Here is a 15346-nt window from a genome sequence, read left to right as displayed (position 1 = left end):
GGATTAGCTTTGAAGGACCCCCCTTTTCCTTCGAATGATCCAGTGCCTGAGAAAGCTGATAAGAAGGATGAGGGTGTTCAGGTTGAGGATATTCTTGATGATAGTGAGGAGGAGCCTGTGGTGCAGGGAGATAGTGTTAAGGAGAAAGCTCCTGAGCAGGATGAGAGTGCTCCAAGTAAGAAGCATGAAAGGAAGAACACGAAGGTAGATGACTTGGTTATACCTTACAACCTGTTACCATACCCACAGAGGTTGTGGAAATCAAAGGAGTCTGATAGAGAGAGCAAGTTCCATAAGATGTTGGACAAGCTAAAGATCTCCATGCCTTTTGTTGAAGCAATCACTCAGATTCCATCGTATAAGAAGTTTCTGAAGAATATTTTAGGCAATAAGAAAAAGCCAGAGAAGAGTGCGGTGGTGGATCTGAGCGAAGGAGCCTTGACCTCTGCAGTTCTTCAACATAAACTACCTCCTAAGCTGAAAGATCCAGGTAGTTTTTCCATCCCTTGCATCATTGGTGGATTTGTAGTTGGTGGTGCTCTGTGTGATCTGGGTGCCAGTGTTAGTCTTATGCCATATTCCTTATGTAAGAGGCTCAACCTGGGAACACCGAAACCCACCTCCATGACCTTACAGATGGTGGATCGCTCCATAAAGCGTCCGGTGGGAGTTCTAGAAGATGTCCCGGTCATGATTGATCAGTACTTTATACCGAGGGATTTTGTTGTTATGGATATAGAGGAGGATGCCAAGGTTTCTATTATACTTGGTAGACCTTTTCTAGCTACTGCTGGTGCACTTATTGATGTGAGGAGAGGAAAACTAGTGATGGAGGTGGCAGAGAACAAGATTGAATTTGACATATTCAAAATGGCGAAGCACCAGCCCTCATATGTTGATGAGTGTTACTTGATAGAAGGGCTGGGTGAGGGCACTGTTGAGAGTAGAAAGATTGAGTTAGGGGATTTGCATGTTTCCCCTATTGATCCTGGACCCCCTGAACTGTCAAGTGTGCTGAAACAAAAGAAAAAGTTCTCTAGTTCTGGTGGTTTCTACAAAAGATGGATGAGGGAGCTGTCTAAGTTCAAAAGGCCACCGGATCGCGTGGTCCACAATCCCACCTAACATCCATGAGGTTGAGTCGAGCTGGCGACAGTAAACTTAGCGCTTCATGGGAGGCACCCCATGTTATCCTTTACTTTTTGCACTTTATTTTACTGCACTTTTCTTTATAATTTTAGTTCGGAGTAGATTAGTATTTTTCTTTGTTTACAGGGTGTTCTCTGGGGTTGTTTTGGTGTGAGATTTGCTTTCTTTTACCTTTGAGAAAGTGGGGAATGGTTAGATTTGAAGAGGTTAGGTGTTGCAGCATGTCAAAATTGCTCTAGGACTAACTTGCAGGTGAAACTGAGCTTGGGCGCGAAAAAGGACAAAACTGCGCAAGGCGGAGTCTGGATCACGGCCACTGTCACGGCCGTGATGCCGAGGCGTCGTTTTCTCGACAAACAGAGCGAAACAGGGCTCTGGGTCACGGGCCACCTCCTGGCCGTGACCTAGGCCGTGATGTCGGCCCAAAAATTCCAGTGTGTTTCGGGCGAAACAGGGCTCTGGGTCACGGGCCGCATCCCGGCCGTGACCCAGGCCGTGATGGCGTCGGCAATTTCCAGTACCGAACAGGCGAAATAGAGCTCTGGGTCACGGGCCACCTCCCGGCCGTGACCTAGGCCGTGATGGTCTGATGCCAATTCCAGTGCTGAGAGCGAGTTTGAGGGCTCTGGGTCACGGGCCGCACCCCGGCCGTGACCCAGGCCGTAAGATTTGCAAAAAAAAAAATGTTTTCAAGTTCGTTTTTTCTAGTTCGTGAGGCCTTATTTGTCCATCAGGGACGATGTCCAGTTTAAGTGTGGGGGGGGTACTATTTCTGATGAATTTTGGATGCAATTTGCAACTAAAGGTAATGTGCTTTCCTTGTGTTATGGCTGTAATCGCTTTACTTCCTGCTGGTTCGTGGTTTTTTTTGGTGGTACTTGTGCAGCCTAACTTGTCAGGGATGATTCAAGGTTGAGCTTGTGTGCAATTCAGTCTCTTGCCAATAATTGGGTTGACCTCTAACATGAATGTTCCCCCTGTGTGTTATGCATTGCTAGTGAAGGCTTATGTGGGATTCCAGTGATATTTGTTCTGTCATAGCTTGTCTTAGTGCTCTCATAGTGAAATCTAAAATTTGCATGCTTTGAAGTGATTTAGGCCATTGTTGTTAGCCCAAGCCTTTAAACCTACCCTGTGTTACATTAATTAATTATATAGATTCGAATTCTTATTTACTACCAAACAAAGTAACTCTTACTTAAACATATTACAATATATTACAATTACCAAGTATTTGATTCTCATTAGTATTCCAATTCTAATGTTTGAACCAAACACACCCTTAGTGTTGCTATAATGAACCTATTGTGTGTATAAAATGAAATTGAATAATAGATCAAGCTCATACATATAAGCATATTGTCAAATTAACTTGTAGTAGAATTAAAATGATACGTTAGTTTTTCTATAATGAAAATGTTGTATATATTAAATGAAACTGAATAACAGATGTCATACAGATATGTATATTGTCAAATGAACGTGTTGTGGAATTAAAATGATATTTTAGTGTTGTTGTATTGAACCTATTGTATGTATAAAATGAAATTAGATATCGAGACATAAAGTACAATTAAGATGATATTTTAACGTTCCAATAATAAATCGTGTGTGAAAAATGAAATTAAAACAAAACTCATACCATAATCCACGCTGCTACTTGGATAATGGCCAACAGTAAAATTTACAAATTTTAGGGCCATTAATATATGTACTAAGTAATGTACATATTTATAAATAAATATACACCAACCCCTATTCGCTTGAATAAAGTTTATGACTTTTATTTGCGTTCATATATTGAATGCATTGGTGTTCTTTGTGAATACATTTATTTAGCGCCCATGCTAACGCGCTATTAGGCAAATGGATGGCTAAGGTGGCCTCGTGACTTTTAGGTTTGTGGTTAGGCCAAATGGCTATTATGTTCTCACAGGAAAAATGATTCTTGTTTGATCCTGATTATATATATATAACTTGCTTAACTTTGATCTCTTCTAAATTCTGCAATAAAAATTTTTATATTCGAAAACTCTTTAAGTTTTTAAAATTCTATTTAACCCGCTTGTCTTCTAGACTTTCATTTGCCAGGGACCAACATTTATGCACAAAATTACAATTCATACGCCTACCTTCTGTTGTATATTTCACGGGCATGCATGCTACTTAATGGAAAACGTTAGATTCCTAAGACAAAATAGAGGAGATAATGCATATATATATGCTCCAAAGCTGGAGATAATATGTAAGTATTCCTTATTTGGCATTTTGATCAAATTGTGCTCATAGTTTTCTATTGCGGAATTCTAGAAATAGAAACTTTTATATAAAAAGTATATATAGTATAAAAGTGTGGACAAAATAATTAAATTTAAGAAAAAAAATATTTATGTGTATATTACATTAGTGGACTTTTGTGTTCTTATACTTGGTAATTAAAGCACTGTCACTCACACCAACCAAGCTGGTTATGTAAACATATAGCAATCATTATTCCATGGACCATGGTTCACATATTCGTGTGAATCATAAATAAAAAGTATATTTTTAATATATAAAAAGTACATTATTTAAAAGTACATAATTTTTTATATATTATCAAATAATGTATATTCAGTATACAAATAATATACTTTTAGTATATTACAAATCTATATTGCATTCATGATCTAAACAGTTATGTGGACCATAATAATTTGCCAATATCTAGTTACAGTAGTTAATGAATTACATTGACAGGGTTGGGCTAGCTCAACTAATTGGCTCGTCATTGTTCTTGCTATTAGGATTGGGATTGCCCAGGTCTAATTAAATTTTGGAGTGGGCGAGCCAAGTCCAAACAGTAAGAAAAAAATGATCTGGTTCGCTCCATAAATTTGAAAAATTATGTATTTCAATATATAAATTATTATTTATATAATTAAATTTTTGTATTATAATATAATTTAGGACTTACAAATTATTAGTTTGAAACATTACCAGAATACAAGTGCATTTCAAATAATAATAATAATAATAATAATAATATTATTATTAATAATGGTCCTGGGCAGAGTAATTAATATGATTAGAGAGAGATAGAGTGGTTAATAGACATATTAAAGTTTAAAAAAAAAGTTCAAATATATTTAGAGCATTCTCGTTAGTTTTGTTTTTGCACAACATTTGAGGAAGCCAACTAAGAAAGTCAAGCACCTTGTGCGCGGATGGCATGTAGTGACTTTCCTATACGAGAGGAAATGAGATCCTTTGTGCTTTAACAGTTTGAAAAAGTAAATCAACAGGCGCGAACAAATGCTCGCAACGGGCGATCTTGTCTTCTTTCTTTTTTTTTTTTTTTTTTTTTCCTTCTTCTCCTCCTCCAAAGAACCATGTATTTGTAGGAGAAAAAATCATTGAAAAACCAGTGTTCCCATCTGTTTTCAAATCATACAACCAGTTTTTTCTCTGAAAAACCCCCAACAAAAATTACAAATGTGGATGCCCTTAAGAAAAACTAGAATCTTAATATGCCAACTACTATGTAGTGTGGTGGCACCTGTGTTACCATCCACATTAATTTGTTGGGATGAATATGATTGAAAAAGTATAGAACATATACTACATTATAAAGAATCATGGCGCGTTTCAAAAAACATAAAACCTAGAATAATCTTAATATCTAAACACAGCCTCGAAAGGACATATATGTTGAAAGTTTAACTAAGTAGTCTTCAATAAAATTTTGTGTTTTAAAATAAATTTGCAGTGGAAAATTTAGTTGGAAACTTGTGATTTTTGTACTATTTTTTTTGTTTTTTTTGCAAACTGATTTTTGTACTACTTAAAAAAAGGTTTGATAGGAAAATATAATGCAATGAATAAAATGTACTGAAAGTCAAATGCATTAAACCTCATCGATCATTCAAAATTACAAAAAAAAAAAAAAAAAAAATTTAAAAAATATCCAACGTTTTACACGAGAAAGATGTTGATGCATGGCTCTTGCCCTCTATATAAAGAGGGGAATGTGTAAGACTTCACTCCATCAGCAAAGAAACACTGCTAAGTGCTTATTACATTCAGAAAAACAAAAATGGAGAGCATTGCTAAGAGAGGATGGAGAGTTTTGAGTGGCAGTGAGAACTGGGAAGGGTTACTTGAACCTAATTTGGATTCTGATCTTCGGCGCTACCTCATTCACTATGGTTCAATGATTGGAGCAGTTTACGACTCCTTCATCACTGAACCAACTTCCAAGTATACCGGGCTAAGCCGCTACGCCAAGAAAAACCTCCTTCAAAAGACTGGCCTTGACAATAAGGCAAATCCTTTCAAGTATAAACTAATGCTCATCTCTTTACCTTTCCTAGTCCCTCTTTTTTCTTTTTCTTTTTCCATGGGGATAATGATCCACGGAATAACTCCTGTTTGATTCTTACAAGTGATATATAATTCTCTTTAAACCAGCTCCTGTGTCTTAAGTGGATTAGTCGGGTGAACCAGACCTGGAACACCCGGTGGTTTACACCCAAAAAAAATAATTATATATGCATTAATGTGGAGAAAACCACTACATAATAACACTTTTGTTAAATTTGATTAGGTACACTGTGACCAATTACTTTTATACTCCTTCGAATAAGATCGGCGGAGCCCAAGGAGGATATCATGTCCAATCAGTACGAGCAGACGCAGTGTTGAAAGAATCAAATTGGGGTGGATATGTTGCTGTTGCCACCGACAAAGGGAAGGAGGTTTTGGGACGGAGAGACATTCTGGTCGTTTGGAGGGGAACAGAAACTATGTCGGAGTGGATTGAGGATTTCAAAATCGTCATGGTTAAACCTGCTATCATCTTTGCCGATAATGGTTCCCTCGTGCATAAAGGTTGGTATGAAATGTATACCTCTACCAATCAAGATTCCCCTCTCAACAGTAAGAGTGCCAGGGACCAGGTATGCATTCATATTTAGCCAAATTAAATATTTTAAACTGTACATAACACCATATTAATAGGGTTTTTGAATACAACTATCTGTTCAAACATACTTTCTCAACCTGTTAAAGCACAAAGAGTTGCGACTCGATCTCATGACCTCTCCTATGAGAGAGCCACTACATGCCATTTGAGCACAAGGCTAATGACAAAATTCAATTATATATTTTAATTCAGTTTATTATTAACTGAATGCTTTCAATAACTGAATCGAACAAAAATTCAATTATATATATATATATATATATATATATATATATATATAAAAGCATATATTTATATAAGCATAATTTTATTTATTAGATTGAGAAATTTAAAATATGCGTTGACTTAAAATTAAAATTATTAGTGAAAATAATTAAATAATAATATGCCCAAAAGAACTAGTTAGCTAGGGAATGTTTTAGGTTCTACAACCAAAAAAAATCCTAACTGAACCAAATCTAAGTCAAAACGAAACCCTTTCACACCAAACCGAACTAAATTTTAAAACCAAATGATTTCATACTTTCAACACTGAACAATCCAACTGAACCGAATCGAAAATCGAAATCCTACCCTAATTAGTACGGAGTAATAAATTTGAAAAGTACCTAGTAGACCTTAACAGTACACTATATATAGTATAGGATTGTATCAGGTACCTCTAATTAACACCATATATAAAAGTTTTTTGATATTCGTCACACAATATATAATCTTATTTAACTGCTTCAATTCATAGGTTCGAGAAGAAGTTGCCAAGCTACTTGAGCAGTACAAGAACGAGGAAGTGAGCATAACTGTGACAGGACACAGCCTGGGTGCATCACTGGCAACACTAAATGCAGTTGACCTAGCCGCCAATCCATTGAATAACACCGAGGTTCTTGTCACAGCATTCTTGTTCGCAAGCCCCAAAGTGGGAAACGAGGGTTTCAAGAATGCCTTTTCCCAGCAGAAAAACCTTCGAGCTCTGCGTGTCGTCAACCAAGACGATCTTGTGCCAAAGGTGCCATTCATGAGTGTTGAAGCCGGCACTATTTTGCCCCTCATAGCCTACAAGGACGTGGGAGTCCAATTTGACATAAACGCTTCAAAATCAGACTATCTAGCGCCTGATAAACCCAGCATCTTAATGTGGCATGGTCTGATGATTTACCTCCACGGAATCGATGGGTATCAAGGACCACAGGGAGGATTTAAACCACAAGGATTTTTTGATATCCCTCAAGTCAACAAGTATGGAGGCATGCTGAAAGTTGAGAAATGCCCGGTTCCAACCGAATGGTGGATTGAGAAGAACAAAGGAATGGTTCAGAAAGAAGAAGATGGTACCTGGATTCTTGATGATCACGAGGCAGACGATGTTGTGTTTGCATAAACCCTTTCATGGTGGGTTAGTATTAATAATTTTAATAAGGTATGAATAAAGTTTGTGTGTGCTAGTTTGTGTTGTTTAATAAAAGGGACTATAATGTCACCTATAAGTTGTTCATCTATGTTGTGTAGTGTTGCCTTTCCTGTTTTTCAACGCCATTATTGGCGAACTTGTATTGTACTACGTTGTGTACGTGAATGAATAAAGCATTTGCTCGTGTGTTATTAAAACCTGAAAGAGTTCAAGTCCGTGGGAGTCATGGACGATCCTTAAAAAGTAAGGGTTCTGTTTAATTTGGATCGGACTATTTTTTTATTATATAAGTATAAATATAAAATAAAAATGTAAAATTTATTTTAAAAATTGTCAAAATATTATGCATAAAATATTCAACAAATAATAATAATAATAATACAGCTTAAAAGTGACACTCTTGATGCATATTTATATACAAAATCATTCACAAAATTATTTTCAATTGCAATTAAAATTAATACCTGAACTTTAGAAACGTCATTACTACATGATATGCCATTTAAGAAGAAGTCGTTATACTGTGGACCATGGGTCATAGCTGATACTGTAGTTGTGTTGAACTGATACTACAGTTGTGTTGAAAGAGAACTGCAGTTGCGCGGAATAAAGGCTGTTTCATCCGTCTGAAAGTGCAGTTGTGTTGAACTGATACTGCAGTTGTGTTGAACGGATATTGCAGTTATGTTGAATGGATGACCGACCTCTGTTCCGCGTAATTGCAGTTTCCTTTCAACACAACTGCAGTATCCGTTCAACACAATTGCATGTAGAGTTCAAGTTTTAATTTTGATGTCAAATATATGTGAAATATCAATATCTAATATCTGTGAAATATCAATATCTAATATTTGGAACAAACTTGTATTATAATATAACATAACTAAAATAATATCTGAATCAATAATCTATTGAATTCAACCAAAATCTAAAACTTCATGTAGAGTTCAAGTTTTAATTTTAATAATGTGAATAATGCCTAACTTTAGCATATTCAAATAAGATGTGTTTATATAAGTAAATGCAATTAAACCCAGTAGGGTAGCTCAAGTGGCAAGTGAGCTCTCTTTGTGGGGAGGAATTTTGGGAGAACCTAGGCTCAATTCTCACAAGTGACGATTCCCCTTGAGCGAACGTGGGTGGACCCTGGATCGTTAAATGGACTGAAATACCCTCAATCATTCCGATCTGACCAATTACATTTAACTGTAAATTATAAAAAGAAACTTGCACCATCTGACCATTATATTAGAGGATGGATTCAAAAAACCATGTTTATCATTACTATATTATTAGAAAAAATCTCACTTTCTATGCTTATAACGTTTTTTCCTCCAAATTATTCATTATCTCCTCAATTATTTTGAAAGTAATATTTTCTCCCTTCTATGTTAACTAGGGTTTTGGATTATCAATCAATACTATTATTAAAAACAAAATCTCCTTTTTAACTTCCCGCCCAAGTAACACTTAATAATAATAATAATAATAATAATAATAATAATAATAAGTATAAGAAGGTTAATAATAAGGTTAACAGTAAAAAATGAAAATGGAAAAGGATTAGTAATTCAATTAACAATAATAATAATGATAAGGTTAGCAGTAAAAAAAATTACATAATAATAATAATAATAAGGTTAGCAGTAAAAAAAATTACATAATAATAATAATAATAAGGTTAGCAGTAAACAAGGAAAAATCGAAAAGGATCCATAATTCGAGAAGTAAAATTACATATTAGCGTTATTTTACTAATAATCTAAATAATTTAATGAATATGAATATAAGGAAGATTTTACAAATATTTTCCTATCCCTAATACAATTCTACTTATTATACCCCTAATAATAGAATTAATTGCAATTACAATTAAATTATTTCTCCTTTTTTCTCATATCTATACTATCTATTTTTTTATTTTTTTTGAGAATTCATATCTATACTATCTATAAAAACAACATTCTCACTATAAACTTTCCTGCCCAAAACAATCCTACAATATTTAGGATGCGATTATTTCCTATTTTCCTATTCGTTGTACAATTCTACATTACAATTCCAATCATACTAATTCTACATTACAATTCCAATCATACTATAATTCTGTCGTAATAAGATACAACTTTATATAAATCCCTCTAATAACAATTTATTACCAATTATAATTAATATTATTCTTATTCTATCATTCTATCATAATAATTACTATGCGATGAAATGGAAAAGAAAACTGATTTTACTAATTGATTGAAAATATAAAAAGATAAAAAAATAAAAAAGGAAACATAAATTAGGCAAATTAGAAAAGGGGAAAGGATATTACTAATTGACTTAAAAATATTTAAAAACATTAAAAAAAAATTAATTATACTTTTCTTTTGAAAACTTTATATTAAATTAACTAAACATGGGTTGTTTTTTTTTTTTTGAGTACTACTAACTCTGTTACAATGTAGTCTGTATTCATAACTATGTTTTCTACCTATTGAGGCTCGAACTATTCTCTTTCATATGGGAGTGCAACCGGGTGTCACTAGACCACAAGGTCTTGACAACATGGGTTGTTAGATTTTTTATAATAATTAAAATTAATTCATTCAAATATGGAGGAGGAAGAAAAAAACTAAATGCGATAAGGTGAAAATGAATATACTTAAGATATAAAGGTATAATTGCACATATATTAGTGTAGTATCTGTTCTCAATTATTTTCTCAACCTACTGAAGCACAAAAAGTCAACATTGTCTCCACTGAGACTCAAATCCACCCCCTTCCCCTTCCATATCGGAGTGCAACCGGGTGCCATTAGACCACAGGCTCTTGGCGTTATGGTAATTAAGCTAAATATTGATCGTTGAATTTATTTTTATAATAAATATAATTAAATTATTTCTCATTTTCCCATATTTATTTTAGTAATAATATAATTACATAAGTCATATTACATATCGATCTTTTTAAGATAATTGTTGACAAACAAGTCATATATTATTTAATTAATTGAGTAATACTTTTGCACTAATCTTATAATCAAATAAATGTATACGTTCAATATTAGAATTTTTTATAATTTCATCTTTATTTTTATTATCTAAAGATATAATAAAAAATTTAGTCGTGCATCGCATTTGGTAATTGGACAATTATTTGCTCTAATTCAAGCAAGGAAAACATCAAAAAAACATAATCGATCCAATCAATTTCATCAATTGCGCTATATAATATTCAAATATTCAATGTTATAATTTATATAATTGTATATCGATCCAATTATTCTTAAAATATTATAATAAATCCATTCTGTGCAACGCACGAGCGAAAATACTAGTATAATATAATATGATTGACATTCATAATTTTTGTATCTCAGCCAGAATATGAGTACATTTAGGTAAATATTACCAAAAATTGTAACAATCAAAACCACATTCTTATCTCATTAATATTATTCTATCATAATAATTACCATAATTACTAATAACCTATTAAAACCAATTATAATTAATATTATTCTATCATTAATATTATTTATAACAATAATAATTAATATTATTAATATTTAATATTATTATTATAATATAATTACTATATTACTAAAATAACCATACGTTTGGGCGGGAAAAATTTTGAGGAGGATAATACTTTTATATATAGTATAGATAGTATAGATATAGATTTGATGATGCATTTAAATATGCTTAATGATACTTTGAATCCAATGCACCTTCAAATATTCCTATGTGCACCACAAACCAGCCCTTAATATAATACACCACAGACCAGCATTTGACGGTGTACTATAGACCACTACTAAGTGCATGAAACCAAGGCACAGACGATCATATGTCTCATTGGATGAGTCCGTAGCACCTGATATAGATTCTATATATATATTTGATGTTATTTGTTGCCTGATTTGACTGCCTGCATAGGTTCGTGAAGAAGTTGCAAGACTTGTTGAGCAATACGGGGACGAGGAAATTAGCATAACCGTGACAGGAGCGAGCTTGGGTGCATCAATGGCAACACTGAATGCAACAGACCTGGCTGTCAATCCAATCAAACTGGACATTCCTGTCACTGCTTTCTTGTTTGCAAGTCCCAAAGTAGGGGACGAGAATTTTAAGAATGCTTTTGCTAACCAACCAAATCTCAGAGGCTTGCGAATCACCGATGTCAAAGATAATGTTCCAACACTTCCGCCATTTGGATTGCCAGTTGGTCAATTATTTCCAGTCATATATTACCAAGATGTGGGAGTGGGTTTTTATGATTGAATCTCAAAAATCAGAGTATTTGAAGCCTGAACTCACCTCGCTTCTTGGCTATCACGATCCGATGCTTTATATGCATGGAATTGATGGATTCCAAGGGTCTCAAGGAGGTTCCAGCCTCACAGAGATTTTGATATTGCCAAAGTTAATAAGTATCAAGATGCTTTGAAAGACGAATATAGTATACCCGTGACCTGGTGGAACATAAAAGATACAGGAATGGTTCAACAGGATCACGGGAGTTATATTCTTGATGATCACGAACCAGATGAGAAATTTTACCCTACCATTTCATTTGTTTGAATAAAGTCTCCATGCAATTTCTACTTATTTATGAATTGAATGTGCTTTAATTTGAATAAGACAACCGGAGGCAACTAGCTAGCAGTGTGGCTGAATGCATATGCATATGTAAGATTTGTTGTTTGTACTTTGCTTGTTTGTTTATGAATAAACCTTCTCCTAAAAGCTTGGAATTGTTTTTTTCTTTTTGGTTTTTTTTTTTTATAAATAATTTGTACTGCTCTATTTCAACGACGAACAGGAAAATAAATAACATAGTCAGGTGTCAGCCTAACCACTATATTAAATAACCTTAATTCTTTATGCATTGTTATAGGCTTCCATGAATAAAATATTATTATACACATAATATAAATCTAGTATGACCTCAAGCTTATCCTTTTGCATTATTCTTGAATTGTTTATAAGTTATTAGTTTATTACCCACGTTCGTAATTAAAGTTAAACATCAATTTAAGTAATAGTATGAGGACTAAAACATCGATTTAACTATTTAAGTAATAGTATGATGACAAACTTGAGCAATATAATATTTTTTATATATATTTTAAGTGGTGTCTACAAGTTTATATCAAGAATCAATCTAAAAGATGTGTCAGGAGAGTTTTATAAGAGATAGTCGAGTAACGAAAAAAATACATATTTTTGTATCTAGTGGTCACAATTTTAATTCATATCAACTCTTATAGATCCCTTTTTTAGTGATGACGAAAATCTACAAACATTAAGACTTGACGACAACATGATTTTTCAAGATAACAACATGACTTTGGATAAGTTGCAAAACTTATAATAGAGGACGATAAACAACAAGACAAATAGGCTAACATTTTAAACTAAAATCATTTCATTTGTTTGAATTAAGTCTCCATGGAATTTCTACTTATTTATTAGTGTGCTTTCAATAAGACTACCGGAGGCTAGCAACTAGCTAGCAGTGTGGCTTAATGCATATGTATGTGCATTGTTGTTTGTTGAGGTATGCACTTTTTTTTTTTTTTTTAATAATGTCTTACGGGAAAATTGCAGTTTTCTTTTATAACTTATAAGACAATACATATGTTGAATGTCGTCAAAATTGTATACAAACTTATACATTGTACCATATCTACACACTTTAATATTGCATTTTGCACACGTTTACATTGAAAAGCACACATTTACACATTATGCACTATCACTACCAACAAGGAAAAAAAGGATAAAACCTCAATTTGATTCACATACATGTCTAGTGCATAAACACATAAGTAGATGCACACTATATACACCACAAACAAATGCACACGCTTATGTACCACACATTGTAATTTTACATTGCATTGTGCGGGCATTCAAGTCACGCCACTTGTTATTTACAAGAACAAAATGCTTAATTGAACCTTTTTCAAATTTGAATGCTGAATTAAAAGTTTTTTTTGTTGTTGGGATAGCTAATTACATTTTATAAATAGTTGAGGGCTTATTTCACATTTACCCTTATAAACCTTAATGGTTGAGCCTGCCACATAGAGCAAATTATACCACGGATCATGATATATTTTGTATTGTGAATCTTGGTCTAAAATAGCATTTAGATTATGTGTCTGCAGTTGACATATTTTGTAGTTGTAATTAACCGTTTATGTGCTTGTAAATAAATTGAAGGAATATAATATGTTAATTACAGACACATAAAATGATAAATATAGACATATAAACTATTGAATGCAGGTATAAACTATGTTAATTGTAAACACATAAATATGAAATGCATGTACAAAATATGTTAGCTACAACGTTATGTGTCTATAGTTAATATATTATGTATTATGTACTTTGAGTCAATAGTTTATATATATGTCTCTAGTTACTATTTTATGTCTTTATAGTTAACATGTTATGTACGTTTAATTTATTTATAAATATATAAATAATTAATTATAAATACAAAATATATTAATTGTAAATATATAATTTTTGAATAAAGATAGACCTGGTTTATGGTATAACAATTGCCCATAGGGGCTTACAATTGTATAGTCGTGGGCTTGACTAGTTTTCGCTAAGGACCTAGCTACCACATGTGGCCTATCCATTGTTATTGTTATCATGGTAATGTATAAACACTCATCCACAAGGTAATGGATAGACACTGTGGGTAGTAAAAACGAACAGCACATTAAAGCCTGCCGGATAAGAACAGTGCAATGTGTCATATGTCTCATCTTTTCCGGCTATTTTGACCTTATTTTCCTTTCACATACACCTCATATGGTAATAGAGGACAAATTATTGTGTCAATCACGGTCTATATAGTTGTGTTAACCATGAATACAATATACATTTTTAATATATTAAAAATACATTATTTGTATATAGGTGACAATCCACTTTTAGTCCTTTTTTATTAGAATATCCTCATTTGGTCCTAGTATTATTGTGGCATGACCAATTTTAGTCATCCAGCAACAAAATTGTTGAAATATCGTTAAATACAAAGAAATTCAATCTTTTTTATACAAAATATGTTGAACCGGTATATTTTTATGTTTATTTTTTTGAAACCATTCATAATTGAAGACCGAAATATCCTTGTATTTAACGATATTTAAACTGATTTGTTGATAAAGGACTAAAAATGGTCACGTCACAATAATACTAGGACCAAAAGTGAATGTTCTAATAAAAAAGGACTAAATGTGGATTGTCACCTATAAATCTATGACCAAAAATGAAATTAACTCTTGAATGTACATTATATGATATAATATGTAATTTTAAATGATGTACTTTAAGTATACAAATAATGTTCTTTTAGTATATTAAAAATGTACTTTTTATTTATGGCTCACAGAAATGTGTGGACCATGGTCCATGGTAATAGAGTATATGAATTTGATAGACTCGGGATATACTTAGGTTGTGTTTGAAAAATTGAAAAATTATTTTTGAAAATTATTTTTAGGTTTCCAGTGTTTATTAGCAAATGAGGGAAAATTTAAGTCAATGGAAAAGAAGGGAGTACACTTCAGCACGACCTTCTTCATCTTTAGCATGACCAACTGCTTTGGTTTCTGTCGAAAACCAGTGAACCAGTAATCTTTTTTTGAAAACCAGTGAACCAGTAATCTAGTTACTAGTTTATGCTAGAGTTTTGGTTTCTGGGGGGAACTAGTCCTATGGTTTCCGGTGAAACTAGTGAAGGTTTTTTTTTTTTTTTTTTTTTTTTTTTTTTTTTTTTTTTTTTTTTTTTTTTTTTTTTT

General features: G+C 32.9%; 1 protein-coding gene and 1 pseudogene across 1 annotated transcript; both read left to right on the top strand.

Annotated features, from left to right (window-relative positions):
* The first annotated feature begins 5172 nt into the window (after positions 1-5172).
* On the top strand, positions 5173-7717 carry LOC116020308 (phospholipase A1-II 1-like). Its single transcript, XM_031260791.1, has 3 exons — positions 5173-5466; positions 5735-6086; positions 6852-7717. Exons 1-3 carry the CDS (start codon positions 5225-5227, stop codon positions 7488-7490), a joined length of 1233 nt encoding a protein of 410 aa, XP_031116651.1. The 5' UTR covers positions 5173-5224; the 3' UTR covers positions 7491-7717.
* Positions 7718-11342: 3625 nt separating this feature from the next.
* Positions 11343-12101, top strand: LOC115998376 (annotated as a pseudogene).
* Positions 12102-15346: the final 3245 nt, after the last annotated feature.

This window comes from Ipomoea triloba, chromosome 1 (assembly GCF_003576645.1).
Source record: "Ipomoea triloba cultivar NCNSP0323 chromosome 1, ASM357664v1".
Lineage (NCBI taxonomy): Eukaryota > Viridiplantae > Streptophyta > Magnoliopsida > Solanales > Convolvulaceae > Ipomoea > Ipomoea triloba.
The sequence above is the reverse complement of the archived record's forward strand: the minus strand, read 5'-3'. Positions and strand labels throughout refer to the sequence as shown.